At 41.9% G+C, this 18,022-nt stretch overlaps 1 protein-coding gene across 3 annotated transcripts in view; it reads right to left on the minus strand.

Annotated features, from left to right (window-relative positions):
• Positions 1-428: 428 nt before the first annotated feature.
• GATAD2B (GATA zinc finger domain containing 2B) overlaps positions 429-18,022 on the minus strand; it is a 104,829-nt gene continuing 87,235 nt past the window's right edge. For all 3 annotated transcript variants that reach the window (XM_036272118.1, XM_036272117.1, XM_036272119.1), the window contains exons 3-11: positions 12,340-12,469; positions 10,040-10,171; positions 9,579-9,710; positions 9,040-9,210; positions 7,957-8,272; positions 6,297-6,499; positions 5,246-5,356; positions 4,968-5,085; positions 429-4,295 (exon numbers count right to left, since the gene is read on the minus strand). In XM_036272118.1, coding sequence (XP_036128011.1) covers positions 4,162-4,295; positions 4,968-5,085; positions 5,246-5,356; positions 6,297-6,499; positions 7,957-8,272; positions 9,040-9,210; positions 9,579-9,710; positions 10,040-10,171; positions 12,340-12,469 — 1,447 coding nt within the window. In that variant the 3' untranslated portion in view covers positions 429-4,161. The remainder of the gene's footprint in view (positions 4,296-4,967; positions 5,086-5,245; positions 5,357-6,296; positions 6,500-7,956; positions 8,273-9,039; positions 9,211-9,578; positions 9,711-10,039; positions 10,172-12,339; positions 12,470-18,022) is intronic.

Raw genomic sequence — 18,022 nt, forward strand, 5'->3', positions numbered from 1 at the left:
GACACTAAATTTTGTTATATAGCTATATTGTATATATGCTGATGCAATAAGAGGAAAAAAAAAAAAAAACAGTGCAAATACAATTACAATTCATAATAATACTTGGTTTCAATGCCCCCGGGAACTGCCCCATTCCTCGGCTACCTCCCAACCCCCAGCACTTCCCCACAGAATCACCCTAATGCTGGGGGGTAGGGAGGGTGGGCAGGTTAGGGTAGGGAGTGGGCTCTGCCAAGGCAGTGCTGGTGACCTGGAGAGAATACTCCAGGGTGGGGAGGCAAGGCACAAATGAGGGGTGGGTGGTGGGGGAGGTGGCATCTCTAAGGAGGGATGGGGTTGGAGCAGCTGCCAGTCTCAGTGTGCTGGGCCCGGCCCACTCCCCTACCCACCCTCCACAGCCCTGCCTCCCTACCCCCTCCCCTTCCCCAGAAACCCTTTTGCACGGATCATACACAAACGGGCACATTACAAAATGACATAACACAGTTTCACAATATCCATGGCTAGGGCATTTTTTTCTCTTTTTCAGTTTTTTTTTTTTTTTCTACACAATGTACAATTCCTTTTAAATGGATCAAGAAATAGCTTATATACACGAATGAGTCCTTGTTATAACATCTCGGCAGCAAATATCATAAGCTAATGAAGGTCTTGTTGGAGGGGAAGGAAGCCTAGGACTGGGATGGGGGTGGGGTGGAGAGAAGGGTTATGCCTTCTGGAGGAGTGGGGAGAAAAGGAAGTGGATGGGGAAAAGGAACAAAAGTAAAATATCAAGAAGCATCTTTACAAAGCAGTTCTATAGCTAATTCTTTTTAAAGGGGAAAGGAAAGGTAACCAAAACAGGAACACATTTATCTCTGTCTTTAAAAAAAAATATGTCTACCATACATACATACAAAAATGTGGAAAAAAATACTTATTCCAGGGATGGAGGAAGTCCAGATGCTGTGGTCAAGTGACAAAAAGGAAAAAAATAAAAAATAAAAGAGAGAGAGAGAGACAGAGAGAGAGAGAGAGAGAGAGAGAGAGAGAGAGAGAGAGAGAGAAATAAGGACCTCTGTCCCTTGGCTTTACCAAGCCTTACCACTCATCCACCCATTCAGAGTTCTAGGGAGTAAGACACTGTCCATAAACTACTACTTATAGAACCTTTGGGGATGGAGAAAGCCAGGCATAACTAGTGGGATCCTCACTATATTACCCTGAGCTTCAGAGCTCTAAGGGTAAAGGATAACTCTGAACAGAGTCTTTCTTCCTATCTTTAGAGCATGAGGTTTAGTGTCTATGGGGCCTGGGAATGGACAGCAACAATAGGCTTGGAGGGACACAAGGCAGTCAGTGATGAAAAAGTAGAGAAATGAAGAAGACAAGGACAGGGGAGAGGGAGGGAAGGAAGGAGGTGGAAGGCTAATACTTTTATCATGATTAGGGAAACCTTACCCCCATCACTAATCCCTGGGAAGGGTATGGAAATGGGAAGGAGAGGGTAAGAAATCAAACCTCAGCGATTGAGCAAAGGGTCATGGAGCTATACTAGTGAATAAGCAGCCTCTATGTAATTGACCCTGAGGGGATAAAAACAGGGAAGACTCCACCCTCTCCCCCATTGCCTCAGCACCTTGGCAGGCACTCAACTATAGGTTTTCCTTCCCCATCATTCCCCCTTCTCTATACATCTTACTTCCAAACACCATTCAAAGATGGCCTGGGTCCCAGGGAAGGGGCTCAGCTCAGGGCAGGGACAGCCCCAGCCAAACGGTATTGCACATTCTCTGTTCCTCACTTTTAATCTCAACTGACAAACTTGGGCACCTCGTACCTCTGAGCACCTCTGAGCTGGGGGAGGGGAGACATAACAGAAATGGCACTTCATCATTGGGGGGGGAAGAGGCTAGACTGACATGCCACAAGGCAAGATGACTTGTAGGGAAAATATTTTTTTTTTTTAAAAAAAGCTTCCAATTTCATGGAAGAGAAAAAAGCAAAACCAAACGATTTATCCAGTGCTTTCAAAGCACAGAGGGCAAAGAAAAGATGTAAGAATATATCTTTATATATATATATATATATAATTTTAAAATAATCCCACACCCAGTTCCATTAACTTCCCCCCTCCCACCACTTACAGTCAGGGGTACCACATTCCCCAGAAAAATACTCAAAATGACCCCATCACTACCTGTTACTAGTGTCTAGCTTCCAGATCCTTTCACCAGTGGGGGAGCCCAGACATAGGCTGTAGCTATGCTCCTTTATTAAGTGCTCAATAAATCTGGGGGGAGGGAGGATAGAAAAAAGCCAGGAAGGCCTGTAGGGTCAGTATAATCACCCACAGTGGCTCTGGGGTATGGGGAATAGAGGCCAGAGTGGGGAGAACTGAGCCTGATTCTAGCTCCTTCTCCCATCCCATCCCCAAACTTTATGGGGAAGATGTGCAGTTTTTGTGTGTTAATTTTAAAAGTGCCTTCTTACGTTAAAAAAAAGTATTTAATTTAAAAAAATAAAAGTGGGGAAACTTCCCCAGGTGGCTTTCAAGGGCAAAATGTTAAACTCCTCTCTGCTAAGAGTATCCCTTCCTTGCTCTGAGTAGCTTCTAGAGTTGGAGAGGCAGGTGGGTGTACACTATGAGAACAGAAACCCCACCTTTACAGGACTTCCTTTACCTCAAAAACAGCCTGCTTGGTCCCCTCCACCTCCTCCATAGTATGGGCAAATGGGATGCTAATCTCCCCAATCCCCAGAACAGCAACATTGCACAATTCAATTCATTCTCTACATTAATAGCGCTTAAGGGGGGAAAAAAAGCTAAATTAATAGAATTCGAGGGGGTGGTGAGGGATGGGTGGCAACAACTACTTTTCTAGCAGAGATCCAAAGTTGGTTTGGACATGAGAGATTTGGTTCTGAGCAGTTGGCTCTGCAGTCAGTGCAGTAGGGTCAGGGTAGGACTCCAACATTAGGTGCCCTCACCCTCACCTTCTGGCACTCAGAGAGTAAAGACAGAGACAAATGTGAGCCTCAACTGTTGGGGGAGAAAGCCCTTCTTCCTTCCTCTAACTCTGTGTCCTCCCTTCGTCATTTCACTCATGCATGCCCATTCCAACTCTAGAAATACCCAGAAAACTCAGGCTGGGAACAGTTATTCCTCTATAGTACAAATGGGGCTGTGGTTATGAGAGTCAAATTAGGATTAAAAAAAAAAGGTGGGGGTAGGGAATAATTTTATGAAGAAAATAAGATGAAATAATTATTTTGGGCTAGTTGGCCTGGAATAGATTTTCATGTCTCCACTGGGGTTAGGAGACCAATCTTATTATCCCTCCAGCATCCAGAAAGCCAGGACCTGATCTCAGTCCTCCTTGGCTCATCATTATGCCCCTGTCTCCCCTTTCTCTCTGAGTCAATTCCAGGGTGGTTAAGTTTTAAAGCTTCTCCCTCCAGGCTCTCTCCCCTCATTCGCAAAGCCCATCTTCAGTACTAAACATTGCCTCCTGAACTGTCCAGCCCAGAGTCTGCACAGTGGGTATGCTGTTCCTCCTTCGTTGATGCCACCACCTCCCCTGGTTAAGTGCATACGAACTCTGTCCTAACACTCCTAGTCATGATGTTCTACCTGGCAGCTGAGACCCTACTGCAATGCTCCTATTATTTAACTGAATATCATTTGTGTTAATTAAAAAAAGAGAGAGAGAGAGAAATAAAAAAGGACAAAAGAAATTAGAAAAAGAAAAATACTGAGGGAAAATAAAAAGGTTTAACCGTCCACTGAACAAAGGGAGGACACACAACATCATTAAAAATAATAACAATCATTATAGCATAAAAACAAACTTTAGAAACACACGTCAGAGGGCTTAGATTTCTCCCCAGGACCTCATTCTCCCCTCTATTAGAGGCAAAGATTTATCTCACTGTTAAAGAAAACTGAAGAGAGAAGAGAGAGCGACAGAAGACCAGATCGCAGCAGTATGAAATAAAGGGGAGGTGGTAGGGCAGGGCGTGTGTTTTCTTGTTGATTTCTATTTTTTGTCTTCTGTTTCTGTTTTGTTTTCCGTGTATGGTAGGCACCAGTACAGGCACTGCATGCGACGGAAGTTGGGGCCAAAGGGAGAGGAGAGGGGTAAAAGATTCAAGGTTGGGGTAGTACAAGTGGAACAGGCGTTATTTCTGTCCACTGATGGATTGCGATATAGACCGGGGAGGGATCATGTCTAAAAGGTATTCCCGCTGTCGGTCTGCCAAACTGGGGGCTTTGTGTCCTCCGATGCCAGTGTTCAAGTATGCAATGTTGACACCTAGACCCCGGAGACAAAAGTGGAGGGCAGGTATTAAAAGAGGAAATGATGCTTTCTTCTGTTACTTGGGGCTGCAGAGTTGAAGATGGGGAGAAAACACTAGAAATTGTGTACTTCTGTCCAAACCCAGTTAAGCTTTATTTCAGTAACAACTACCCCTTTGCTCTCAAGTTTTAGGGAAAGGTTTTCCTGAAACTTCAATCCTATCAGGAATAATAAACATGGTGTCTTGATAATATGGGAGAGTCAAAGAAAAAGGTGGTAAGAAGAAAATAACCAAGTCAAAGAGGTGAAATCATTGAATCTGCTTTGGTTTTGGGGTTGCTGACCATGGAGAGATATCCCTGGATCATTCAAACAGGATTAGGACAGTTGATCCTGCTTTTCTGGCCAAAAGAGGTTAATAACCTTATGCCACCAAGTGGGCATATTAGACATTAACTTTCTAATGGCAGGGACTTTTGTCATTTTCACCATCAAAACCCTAATGCACTGTGCTTAGCTTGTAATACAAATTTAGCAAACATCTGCCAAATAACAAGAGTGAAGGGAGTAGGACCTAAAGAAAGAGCAGAAAACAAAAGAAGGAACAATTCACTTAAAGGGGCTGCTGAAGAACTGTGTACTAACTTGTCAATCCCTGAGGAAAGTTCTCAGATCAACACTTCTTACCTGGCATACCAAGGAGGCCACCTGGCACAGACAGCTGGGGTGCCTGTGCAAAGTTGGAAAGCATGGAACGGGCAGATGTGGGTATGCCGCGCTGGAGGCTGCTTTGAGGCTGTGGAGCCTGCAACAATGAGGAGATAAGCCAGTTCATCATAACTCTGCCATATGGAAGGTTTGTGGGAGAGATAAGGATATGGGAGTGCAGGATTGTAGTGTGATTTCCCACAGAAATAAAAACAAGTTGGAATAAATGGCTGAGCAACCATGAAAGAAATCCTCACCTGCCGAAGTGTATGATGTCTCATTATGGTCTCTTGTTTACTGACACTGGACACAGCCGGAGCCGTAGTGGGGGAGAGGGCTGCCTGTTGCTGTAATCGCTGTTCAATTTCCTGTTGGGAGTCACCAGATCAAGTTGGGCAAGGCAGCACCCAATTATCTAACCAGAAAACCTAGAGGTCTTCTTATCTCTAATGCTGCTAGCTAGCTGGAGGGATGTGGAAAAGGTATAAGAATTTGGTGGGGTAAGGTGCACTAAAATCTCTGGGTACAAGAAGCCAACATGCTTCACTAATTAAGAGGTCCCTCTCGCCAGGAAAGCTGGCTCTCAGAAGTTGGCTAGAGAGACCTGGGTAGTGGTGATGACTGACCAGTGTAATTAAGGCTGATGAGTTACTGAGGTTTTATTTTTCACTCCTGTCTACCCATTTTCCAGAAGACCCATGTTGCTACTGATGCTACCCAAAAGGTGGTGAGGTAGAAAATGGTAGAGAGGAAAAGAATCTGAGTTTCCCAATACATCCTCCTCTCTTTAAGACAGACTCATCATATTAATATTATAGGTGGTGTTCACACACTCTAGCACCACTAATCTTCACTGGATTACTTTATAATCTACTCTTTCGTCTTTTTTTTTGTCAAGTATGGAGTGCAAATAATTACCTCTCAAAGAGATTTCTAATGCAAATACAAATCCCTTCCATCAAAATCCATTTATTAGAGGAGGAAATGAAGTCGAGAATAAAGGCATTTCTTTAGTGCTATTAGGGAAAGCCAAGAGTCTCAAGCTTTCTGTCCCTTTCCCTTAACCTCAGTCATATATCACTCACAGAGCTCTTACCCAATTAGAAATAATCAAATGGAAATGGGAAAGACAGAATGGTAAGAAGGAAAAAAGGGAACCCAGGCCTCCAGGTTCTAGGAATCTAGATCCAGAAACCCAGATCACCAGGACTGTGGGAATCACATAGACAACTCCTCTAAATTAGAAGTAACTATCTTTTGGGAAAACCCAACCTGGGCAGGTAGCTGGTGAGAAGTCAGGCTTCTTACCTGTTCCTGCTGTAGGGCTTTAACAAAAGCGTTTTTCAGCCGGTTGGTGTGTTCAGCTTTTAAAGCCTTCTTCTGGTTGGAGGTCATACATTGCTCACATAGAATCTTACCATTCTTCTCTTGCTTCCAATGAGGGGTGAAATCTGTGCGGCACTGGGCACAAACAAAGGGTTCGACCCGCAGAAGTGAGGCACAGCTTTTGCCTAGATGCCAACAAGAGGAATAATCAGTGGATTCACATTTCCTCCCTATCTCCTGTTTCTCTTCTTCAAATGAATCTTTTTTCCAGGAGTTTATTCTGCTGAATTAAGAAAGAGACTCTACAAAAAGAATACGCTATAGTTTATAAAATACTTTTATTTCCTTTAATTGTAACAACATTACTTTAGTAAATTCAGATAGTACCATTCCCATTTACAAAGGAGGAAACGAAATCTAAGAAACACAGCTCCTAAATGACAAAGCTGGCACAAGAACCCAAGTCTTCTGATTTCCTATTATATTACAATGATAAAAAAAAATGTCAATTCAGACTCAAAGGACTCCAGCTAACTCAGCCAATACATTTGCTTCTTAGTACCTCTTTACCTCAGACTGCATTTATCCTTGTTACATATGTTTATAACTTCAATTAGTTATCAGTGTCTAAATTATTTACTTTATGATCTGTTTCTAGCTAATACTGAACCCTTTCTGCACATTACTGTCAGGTATTCCCCTAAGTCCATTGGGAAATTCAGGCTTAATAGCTTCTGTCTGTATAGACTGTATGGTCTTATTTAGCTTAGTTTACAAGTTTATGTGGTCATAGTTATCTACATCACTATGTCTATTTTGTCAACTATAAGCATGCAAATGGCAGGGACTGAATATAATAATGTAGCACATTGCCCCATAAATACTGACATTAAAAATAAGTGTTCTAGCCCTGGCCAGTTTGGCTCAGCGGTTAGAGCGTCGGCCTGCGGTCCGGAGAGACCCGGGTTCAGTTCCCGCTAAGGGCACGTACTTCGGTTGCAGTTTGTCCCCGGCCCTGGTTGGTCGTGCGGGTGGCAGCCACTCGATGTGTCCCTTCACGTCGATGTTTCTCTCTCTCTCTCTCCCTCCCATTCTATCTGTACAAAAAATGGAAAAATATCCTCGGGTGAGGATAAAAAAAAAAAAATAAGTGTTCTAGCCCTGGCCAGTTTGCTCAGTGGTTAGAGCATTGGCAATCAGAGCAAAGGGTTGAGGGTTTGATTCCCAGTCAAGGGCATGTACCTGGGTTGCAGGTTCGATCCCCAGCCTCGGTCAGGGTCATGTGTGAGGCAGCCAATAGATGTATCTCCCTCACATCAATGTTTCTCTCTCTCTCTCTCTCTGTCTCTCTCTCTGTCTCTCTCTCTCTCCCTTCTATTCTATTAAAAACCAATGAGAAAATATCCTTGGGTGAGGATTAACAACAAAAAAAATTTTTTTAATAAATAAAAATAAGTGTTCTAGTTGTCGTATTATGTATGAATCATGTTAAAAGAACTAAACAATATACGGCAAAACATACAATATATAATAAGAGGAGGTTATTTAATATTACATAATACCCTGTGATACTCTACTTATGTCAATCAGGTTTGGCAACCTCTTGCTTAGAGAAAATGACTGACCAGAAAAAAAGTCTTACCTTGGCTGTCGATAACACTCTGTACGACTTCTTCCAAGCCTACCATGTAGATGAACTCGCTGTTGGCTGCACTAGGCAGAAAGTGAAGCAAAGGAGCAGGAGGTTTAGGAGGTGGAATCTCCAGGAGTGTCTTTTCCAGCTGTTTGCGAAGAGCCAATTTGGCTGCAGCCTGCGAGTTGGCAGCATCAGTCATGGCGCTGGGGCTAGGAAGTGGTGAGGACACTCTGTTCACGGTCCCTGGCTGGATATGGGAGGCAAGGTTCATATAGATGGCAGAGGATGTTGTACGCTGACAGGGAACAGAAGAACTTGACTGCTGAAACAGATTGAGTACAGGGGTCAGTGATGATATGTGGGAGAAAAGGACCAATTCTTGCTTTTGTGGCAGAGAACATTATTTGATCTTAGTATAGACTACTTGGCTTCCCCCCAAACTCAGAAGAAGACAGAAGATGTCCAACTTCTTCATTGAAAAAGAACCACAGCACATAGGAAAGGAGAATGATAGTGACTATGAGCTAAAACTGCTAAGGGAAAAATAAAAAATAAAAATATTCCCTAGATCCCGCTATCTTTCTTTTAGGCCGATTTTAGTTTATTGATGCTCTACTGTATAACTTCTTTTTTCCACCTCTATTTTCTTTTCTTTTCTTTTTTTTTTTTAATCCTCACCCGAGGACATTTTTCCATTTTTTGTACAGATATAGTGGGAGGGAGAGAGAGGAAGAGAGAGAGAAAGGGAAACATCGACGTGAAAGGGACACATCGAGTGGCTGCCACCCGCACGACCAACCAGGGCCGGGGACAAACTGCAACCGAGGTACATGCCCTTAGTGGGAACCAAACCCGGGTCTCTCCGGACCGCAGGCGGACGCTCTAACCGCTGAGCCAAACCGGCCAGGGCTCCACCTCTATTTTCATATAAATTCCTCAACGCTTTCACTTTTGGGACAGTTGTCCAAATTCTACCAAAATTATTGTTGTCCTAGTCTCTCTATGTCCAAAAAAATAAAATCTACAGTTATTTCAACAGGGAAAGTAAATAAAAGATTTCTGTATTTCCATATTAGGGCTCTCTCTTACCGGTTGGTAATTGATGGTGGGATTTATATTGGGTGTTGTGGTACGCACAAGACCAGGCTTAGGCGGGCCCCGTTGACCCTGTAGCTGGGCTGGGTTTGGTGCAATAACACGCTGAGACATCAACATGTGTGGGAGGGTGGTATTGGTTGCTGAACGAATGACACTATGACCCTGAAAGGAAAGAAGAGGAAAAGAACTAGTCATAGGTGGTAAAATGCCCCACAAAAATGGGAAAGGGAAAACACTGCTTATAATACATAGCTGAGTAGAAATGCAGAATAAGTGTACCACCACTGTAAACCCTTATTAGTGGCTGGAAATTCCGTGTTTTGTTTTTTGTTTTTGGTATAAGCTAACCCTGTATGGGAAAGGGCTAAATTAAAAACCTTCTCTAGAGAAGAAAAACTACATTGAAAAGATGAGGGTTATTCATCCTTCTACTGCAGACTAAATCAAGCCATAAAGGACCAATGGGTCTGCGGTAATATCTCTTTCATGGCCCTCTTGACAGTAAGATCCCACTATGGGTCACGACATACCTGTAATGTTCTCAAATTCTGAGGTTCAACCCCTTGGGCCCCAGGCCGGGAAGGAAGCTTGGAAAGGCCCTGCTGTCCCACATGTGCAGGAGATGGCTGAACAATAGATGCTGCATTCTGTACAACTGGAGTCTGGGAGAGAGAACAGGAAATGAGACAATGAACCTAAGAGGTAGAAATTTGGTATACTTCTAAACTTTAAAAAATTTTTGTCAGTGTGAAGCTCCCATTGACCAGGAGGAAAAAATGAAAATGGAAAAAAAAGAAAGAATCATGGTTTTTCTTGATTAAGGCCTAACATAAAAAAAAAAGTAAGTAAATAAATCACTGTTCCTAAAGACTAAAAAACTTGGGAAAACTGAATAAGAAGCCACTAAGCTGAATGTACCTGGGGCAGCCCATTCTAAAACCAGTTTTTCTTTCCTTTCCCCACCTAGTCCTTTGTTTCTAGGACATGTTACCTTCTGTACCACGTTCTCTTTCTGTAGCTGACTCTGTCTCAGTTTTTTTAACAGCACCAGCCGAGCTTCTTCCAATCGCAGCTCATCCCTCAGCTGCTTGATAAGCTGCTGTCGTTCCTCAATGCCTTTACCCTAAGAAAACATGCAGACTGTCAGTTATGGTAGCAGGTGCCCGAAGTCCCTTCCTACAAAATGATCCCTTCTTTTAGGTCTGAAACCTTCATCTTTCACAGGCAGCAGAAGTGGTGATGAGATTATCATCTTTGTATTCTTGGGGTCTGGCACAGTGCCTGATATTAAGTAGCTACAGTAAGTTCTAATTTAATGTCATCAATGGGGTAGGGTCTTGGAAACTGACTTTAAGCAAAATGATGCATAACTAACCAATTTTGCCATAAGCTAATATAAATAAGAGTTAAATTCTTATGACATGTTTCTAGTCACAAAAGCATAACCAAACTTTTAAATAAACACCAAAACACCTCTAATATTAAACACTAAAATAAATGTAAGCCATACATATATTTAAGAAAGATTAATAAAAACAAGTAAGGTGCCCGGCTATTGTGGCTCAGTGCCGGCCTGTTCACCAAAGGGATCACAGGTTCAATTCCCAGACAATGACATGTACCTGAGTTGCAGGTTGGATTCCTGCCCTCATAGAGGCACATGCAGGAGGGCAACCAAGATGTGTCTCTCTTACACCAATGTTTTTTCTCTCTCCTTCCCTCCCTTCCATTCTATCTAAAAAAATCAACGGAAAAAATATCCTCGGGTGAGGATTAACAAGAAGTAATAATGAATATAAAAATAAATAATAATAATAATAATAAAAAATCGATGGGGGAATCAAGTGAGGATTAACAAGAAAAAAAAAAACCAAGTAAGGTAATTATTTTCCAACTCACTTATTCCAGTTCAGGGTTACAAGTGGCTGGAGCCTATCCTGGCAGCTCAGGACGCAAGGAGGGAGCTGACCCTGCACAGGATGCCCTCCCATTGGAGGGCACACTCAAACCCACCCTCACACCCCACTCAGACTGACAACTGAGCAACACCATTTAACCTAATATACACATCTTTGGGATACAGGAGGAAACCAGAGTACCCAGAGAAAACACACACAGACATGCAGCGGGACAAGCAAACTCCACACAGATTTTAGCCCAGTCTGGGAATTCTTTTTTTTAACTTATTTTTTTTTGTTAATCCTCACCTGGGGACATTTTTCCATTGATTAAAAAAAAATTTTTTTTCTTTATTGACTTGAGAGAGAGAGGAAAGGAGAGGGAGAGAGAGAGAGAGAGAGAAACATCAATGAGAGAGAACACTGACTGGCCACCTCCTGCATGCCCCCAACTGGGGATTGGGCCCACAACCTGGGCATGTGCCTTGACCAGGAATCAGACTGGGAAGCAAATCGGCCGACCTCTCGGTGCATGGGGCAACGCTCAACCACTGAGCCACACCAGCCAGGCTCCATTGATTTTTAGAGAGTAGAAGGGAGGGGGGTGGAGAGAGAGAGAGAGAGCGAGAGAGAGAGAGAGAGAGCGAGCGCACAATGTGAGAGAGATACATTAATTGGTTGCCTCCCAAACGTGTCCCGAAGGGGGCTGGGATCGAACCTGCAACCCAGATATGTGTCCTTGCCCCAGAATTGAACCTGAGACCCTTCAGTGAGTGACCTGACACTCTAAACACTGAGCATCACCACCCAGGACTGGGAATTCTTTTTTTTTTTCCTTCTCATCAACACTGTAAGAAAATGACATTGAATGAAATAACATTATTCAAAGACTTGCTGTACTCAAAAAATACAGAGTGAAAGGAGAGACCACATATAAATGCTAATCAATCAGTTCCTGGCAAAATATAAGCATGGCCAAATGGAGACAATGCTTTCCTTTAAAACAATGTTTCTAAATCTCCTTAAGCCTGTTTGCTGTAGATATAGATACAAATTTAGGAATCTCTCCATATTCTGAAACCCAGAATAATGAGTAGAAGGTATCCTTGCAACTAACAGTTTACTTTGTATGACTTGAATTATGTTTTGTATTCATTTTCCAAAGATAAATTATATTGAATATACTTTTTCAAACTATTTTCTGTACTTGATTCTAATAATTTCCTCTAAAAGTTCCCTTAAAGTTGAGAATCATTTATAGTGTCATCAATGGGTAGTTATTTAGATCTAAAAAGTAAACCGTAAAAAAACAGAACTGGGATTCTTACAGAATTAAAGAAATAGGAGGAATAAGAAAAACATTTCTCTTCCTCTCTCTCTCTTTTTTTTTTACCTTAAACATCTCTAGATTGGCTGCTTTGAGTCTTTCTTCCATTCGGGAGCTGGAACGGGGACTGGAAGCCTCATTATCAGACAAAACAATGATGTCTGGGGAGGGAGTTAGCCTTCCTCGGTCTGGCTCACTAAAAAGAAAAGAAACAAATTAAGGTATGTTCAACAGTGAAAGTTCATACAAATGTTTTTAAAACATCTTTTCTACATTAAACAAAGAAATCCAAGGAACTTAGGTCTGTCCCCATTCACCCAAGAGAAGACTGAGAACTCAAATCCTAGGATAAAGAAGACACTAACATTTAAGTGATAATAAAACCTCAGCAGAGGTACTTTTCCTGTCTAAATCCTTCACAGAGGATGCAGAGACATAGACACAGGCTTTAGAAATAAAGAGTGTTCTTATTATACTGATTAAATCAAAATTCTAAATGTTCTTCCTATACCTCACTCTCTGGTGGGTTGTTTCATTAGTTACATAGGGGCAAGAAGAAAATGACTAGCTTGACAGGGGAAGAAGGGAAAAGGCAGTCAGGTACAGCTGATACATTACTAAGGAGGTAGCTCATTACACCACCAACAACATGGTCCTGGATATCTGAGGATTTACAAGAAAAAAGGTTATATAACAATGGTATGACAGTCTATCTTGTCAAGAGTTAAGGTAGCCTGGCCGGTGTGGCTCAGGTGGTTGGGTGTCAGCCCATACATACACCAGGAGGTTTCCAGTTCAATTCTCGGTCAGGGCACAAGCCTAGGTTGCAGGTTCAACACCCAGCGAGGGGCATGCAGGAGGCAGCAGATCGATGCTCGGCTTTCACATCAATGTTTCTCTCTCTCCTCCTCACATTCTTTCTCTCTGAAAACCAATAAATTATTAAAAAAAAGATGCCCTGGCCGGTTTGGCTCAGCGGTTGGAATGTAGGCCTGTAGACCAGAGAGTCCCAGGTTTGGTTCCTGCTAGGGGCACGTACCAAAAAAAATAAATAAATAATAGAGTTAAGGCAAAAGAAAGTACAGTTCTTATTGGCTTGAGGGAATGGACAATGCCAAGTATAATGTCTATAGTTTTCTGGAGAACCGATACTCCAGATGTAAGTACATATGAAATTTGCTTCTACTTGCCACAGTTCTACTTAGCATCTTTCCTCAGAAAGAAACTGTATAGAAATGAATTTGAACCCTGACTGGTTTGGCTCAGCGGTTAGAGCGAAAGAGTCCTGGGTTCAATTCCTGCCAAGGGCATGTACCTCAGTTGTGGTTTGGTCCCCAGCCCTGGTCACGGTCATGCGGGGAGACGGCCAGTCAATATGTCTCTCTCACACTGGTTTCTCTCTTTCTTTCTCTCCCTCCGACTGAAGATAAATGGAAAAAGTATCCTCAAGTGAGGATTAAAAAAAAAAAAAAGAAATGAATTTGATATCTAAATCTTCTATATTGGTTCCTCTGGAGCTTATTTATTAAACAACACATTTTGGTATTTTCAGGGCTAGCCTTAAAAGAATCATACTTGTTTCTCTAAGATGATGAAAAATGGTACTCACTACTTAAAACCTGGATACAAGAATCCTGGAAATTCTACTTTCTTCTCTATCTTCTCAACTCAAAGACATCTTCAAAGACATCTTCCTAGACCCTATTTCCTTTCTTCACTGTAGCTGGGAGTATGTTTTAGGTCTTGTCCAATATGTTTAGGTCCTACTTAAACACATAACTCAAAACCCACACAGGTATTTAGTCCCAAGAGCCTCTCTTCAGGGCTTGACATGTTTTTTGCGTTTTTTTTAATCCTCACCTGGGAATATTATTCTATTTATCTTCAAATAGAGTGGGAGGGAGGGAGAGAAATATCGACATGAGAGGGACACATCAACTGGTTGTCTCCCACATGACCCCGACCACAGCCAGAGACGGACTGCAACCGAGGCACGTGCTCTTGACTGGAATCGAACCCATGACTCATTGGTCTGCAGGCCAATGCTCTAACCACTAAGCCAAACCAGCCAGGGTGACATGTGCTTTTTAAAGTAGGCACCCTGGATGATTGGGAAAGGCATTCAATTTCTCTACAGGATAAAACCAAGTTGTAAAAATCAACCACATTAAGCTGAGAAAATAGAATAAGAGGATAGAGTAATGTTTATTGCATCAACAATCAGAAACTCTTTCCATTCTGGTCCCTGCTAGATACATACATCACACATTTCAAGTTAAGAAATTTTTCCTTGTTCAAATAGGTCCTACTACCTACTATGGATTGCCCAGCAGTCAGTCAGTCAGAGACATTCCTGGATGGAGATTTTGCAATTGAGTGGCATCTGTCGGAAAGTTGTACCTGAGAACAACCCTAAATGATATTTTATTCCCAGATATAACCAGACCCATAATAGCTAGATAGCACAGGTAAGACAAAGCTCAAGTCAAATTTCATTTCTCGCCCCGGCCGGTTTGGCTCAGCGGTTAGAGCGTCGGCCCACAGACCAGAGTCATGGGTTCAATTCCAGTCAAGGGCATGTACCTCAGTTGCAGTTTGTCCTCAGCCCTGGTCAGGTCATGAAGGAGGCAACCAGTCGTTGTGTCCCTCTCACATCGATGTTTCTCCTCTCCCCCACCCTCACCCTCCCTCCCACTCAATAGGAAGATAAACAGAAAAATATCCTCGGGTGAGGATAAAAAGATTAAAAAAAATTTTAATTCCTCAAATTTTAAATTAACTTTTGACATGGGATTCTGGCCTCATTTATTAAACTTTCCAGGGATAAAAATGGCTACTTTCCCCAGCATATATGATTTACGCTTTACATTCTTAAGTACAAAACACTATCGGTTACAAAGATATTAAAAGCCAGACTTGCTGCTGGTATCACTTGTGACTAAGACTGGCAAATTCCCAGAAGCTATAAAATACCAAATCGTTAACCCTACAGTTAAAACAATAGGAAAGATAAAAAAAATAATAATAAAAAAAAACTGCCATGTCTCTCTAGCATTACAAAATATAAGCAGTACTGGTTTCATTCTGCTACTACTTATTTCATAGTAGATACAACTTGCCCAAATGATTTAAAAAAAAAAAAAAGATACTTAGGGAATTATGATATGGCTATGATGTCAAGTGCACTTCCTTCTTTCTGCTTTTAATTTTACTTACTCTTATAAAAACTTGGTCGCTAAGTGGAAATAGCTGTCTGTATATCTGGTGAACGGGAAGAGGAGAGACGTGGGCCAATAGGGTCTACTTTTCCATGTAGAATAGGGTTCTAGATGGTTTACATCAAGTTTCTTTCCCTGGAGATTTTTATAAAAATTCCCGCCTGGTCAGTGTGGCTCAGTGGATTGAGAGGTCCTGGCTCGATGCCCAATCAGGACACATGCCTAGGTCGTGGGCTCAATCCCCAGTAGGAGGCAGGAGGCAACCAATCCATGTTTCTCTCACATATATGTTTCTCTTCCTTTCTCTCTAAAAAAAAATAAATCAATAAAAACATATTAAAAAACAAACCAAAACCAAAACCACCACCCAGTGTCTAGAAGATCAAGTTTTAAAAGGTCATCCCTCTAAAATAAAATTGAAAGCAATGGTAGGGTTTTCAGGATAGTCTCACTTTTTAACACAAAATTTATCTGTGATATTGTATAATTCTAATAGCACTGAGATCTTACCAAAATGTATAACAATGTTCCTATGAAAAATGCATTTTCAGTTCCAATTTGGAATGTGAGAAATATAACATTTTTACTCTTTTAAAAAATTTTTTTCCCCTTTTATTGATTTTAGAGAGAGAGGAAGGGATACGGAGAGATAGAAACATCAATGAGAGAGAATATCGAGTGGCTGCTTCCTGCACGCTCCCCACTGGGGATCGGGCCCACAACCTGGGCAAGTGTCCTGACCGGGAATCAAACTGGCGACCTTTTGGTGCATGAGTTGATGCTCAACCACTGAGCCACACCAGCCGGACAATTTTTCCTCTTCTTCCTTCCCAGTGAAATGGTTAGTCACTGGCTCCAGAATGGTAAGTGATTATGGGGCAAGTGGACTGCTCAAGTACATGATCTCATTCATCCACTTTTTTCCCCCAAAGGGTCAAAAGATTAACATATTTTCACATATTCTGCTGACACTACCTATAGATCCCAAGATTTTTTTCCTCTTCCAGGATCACTAGGAAATTTATCTGAAATTTCCTAAAGTTTTTTTTTTTAATATGTTTTTGATTTTTTTTGCGAGAGAGAGGAAGGGAGAAGGATAAAGAAAGAGAGAAAAAGACCAATGTGAGCAAGAAACCTCAATTGGTTGGTTGCCTTCTGCATGCACCCAAACCAGGATTGAACCCAAAAACTGGGTATGTGCCCTGACCAGGAATCGAACAGGTGACCTTTCAGGGCATGGGATAACACTCAACCAATTGAGCCACACCAGCCATGGCGCTAAGTGTTTTTAATGCTATACCAATAATGTTCCCTCATTGGGAGTTTAACAAGATAATCCTAGGACAATACTAGTAAGTAAATATTAAAAAGAAGAGAAAGAAACCCAGCTAAGGTTATAATCATTCCTCCTTCTTTTTTTTTTTTTTTGGTTAAACCACACTGAAAGATATTTTTCCATTGTTTTTTGTTTGTTTGTTTCTTTAGAAGAGCGGAAGGGAGGGAGAGAGAGAAGGGGTGGGAGAAGAGAGAGGGAAAGGAAGAGAGAGAGAGAAACATCAATGTGAGAGACAGATTGGCTGCCTCCTCTACTTGACCCCAACAAGGGCCAGGGATTGAACCTGCAACCCAAGTATGTGCCCTTGACTGGAAATTGAACCGAGACCCTTCGGTCCATGGGCCGACTAACCACTGAGCCAAACAGGCCAGGGCCCTCCTCCTTTCTTCTTTCTCCATCAATCCAGCAGCTTTAGATAAATTCTAGGACAAAGTTAGAAGGTCAGCTGGAAGGCAACTGGACACTGAAGAGTAAGTCTAATTCTCATATCTATCAGCTGTTTTTGAACCATAATAAACTGAATGTTCTTAAAACTAGGGTTTGTCTATTCCGTGATTCACTGTCAAGATAGGGCCTTAAGCCAGTTCTAGGAACCTTTTCTTAGTGTGTGCTCCAGTTTTAAATACAGACACCAGAAAAAAAAAGCCCGTGAAAATGTGTGCTTGTGCTACATATGTACGAGAGAAATAGAGCACAAGCATGAGTGTATATGCACAAGAGAATGTGTATGCTTATGTTGGGGAAAGTGGCACAAATGAAGCAAGAATGCAGAGAATTACCACACGAAGATAATTTCCTTGTTTGCACAAGAAAAGCTGGGCCCATGTTTTTTGATGTAATAAAAGCTGGGACTCCATAATAAACAGATCCTAAAACTCCCATGATGATCTGAAGAAAAGGCTGTTTTTTCCTCCTAAAATAGCCATAAGGTTATAGTGAAAGTATAAATTAACTCACTTTTATTTTTATTATTTTTTAATGTTTTTATTTATTTTTTAGAGAGAGAAAGAAACATCGATATGAAAGAGAAACATCTATCGGCTGCCTCCTGCATGCCCCCTACTAGGGATGGAGCCTGCAACCAGAGCATGTGCCCTGACTGGGCACTGAACCAGGACCTCTCAGTCCATGAGATGATGCTCAGTCCACTGAGCCACACCAGCCGGGCTATATGAACTCACTTTTATTTTTTAAT

The sequence above is a fragment of the Molossus molossus genome, unplaced genomic scaffold, assembly GCF_014108415.1.
Source record: "Molossus molossus isolate mMolMol1 unplaced genomic scaffold, mMolMol1.p scaffold_m16_p_20, whole genome shotgun sequence".
Lineage (NCBI taxonomy): Eukaryota > Metazoa > Chordata > Mammalia > Chiroptera > Molossidae > Molossus > Molossus molossus.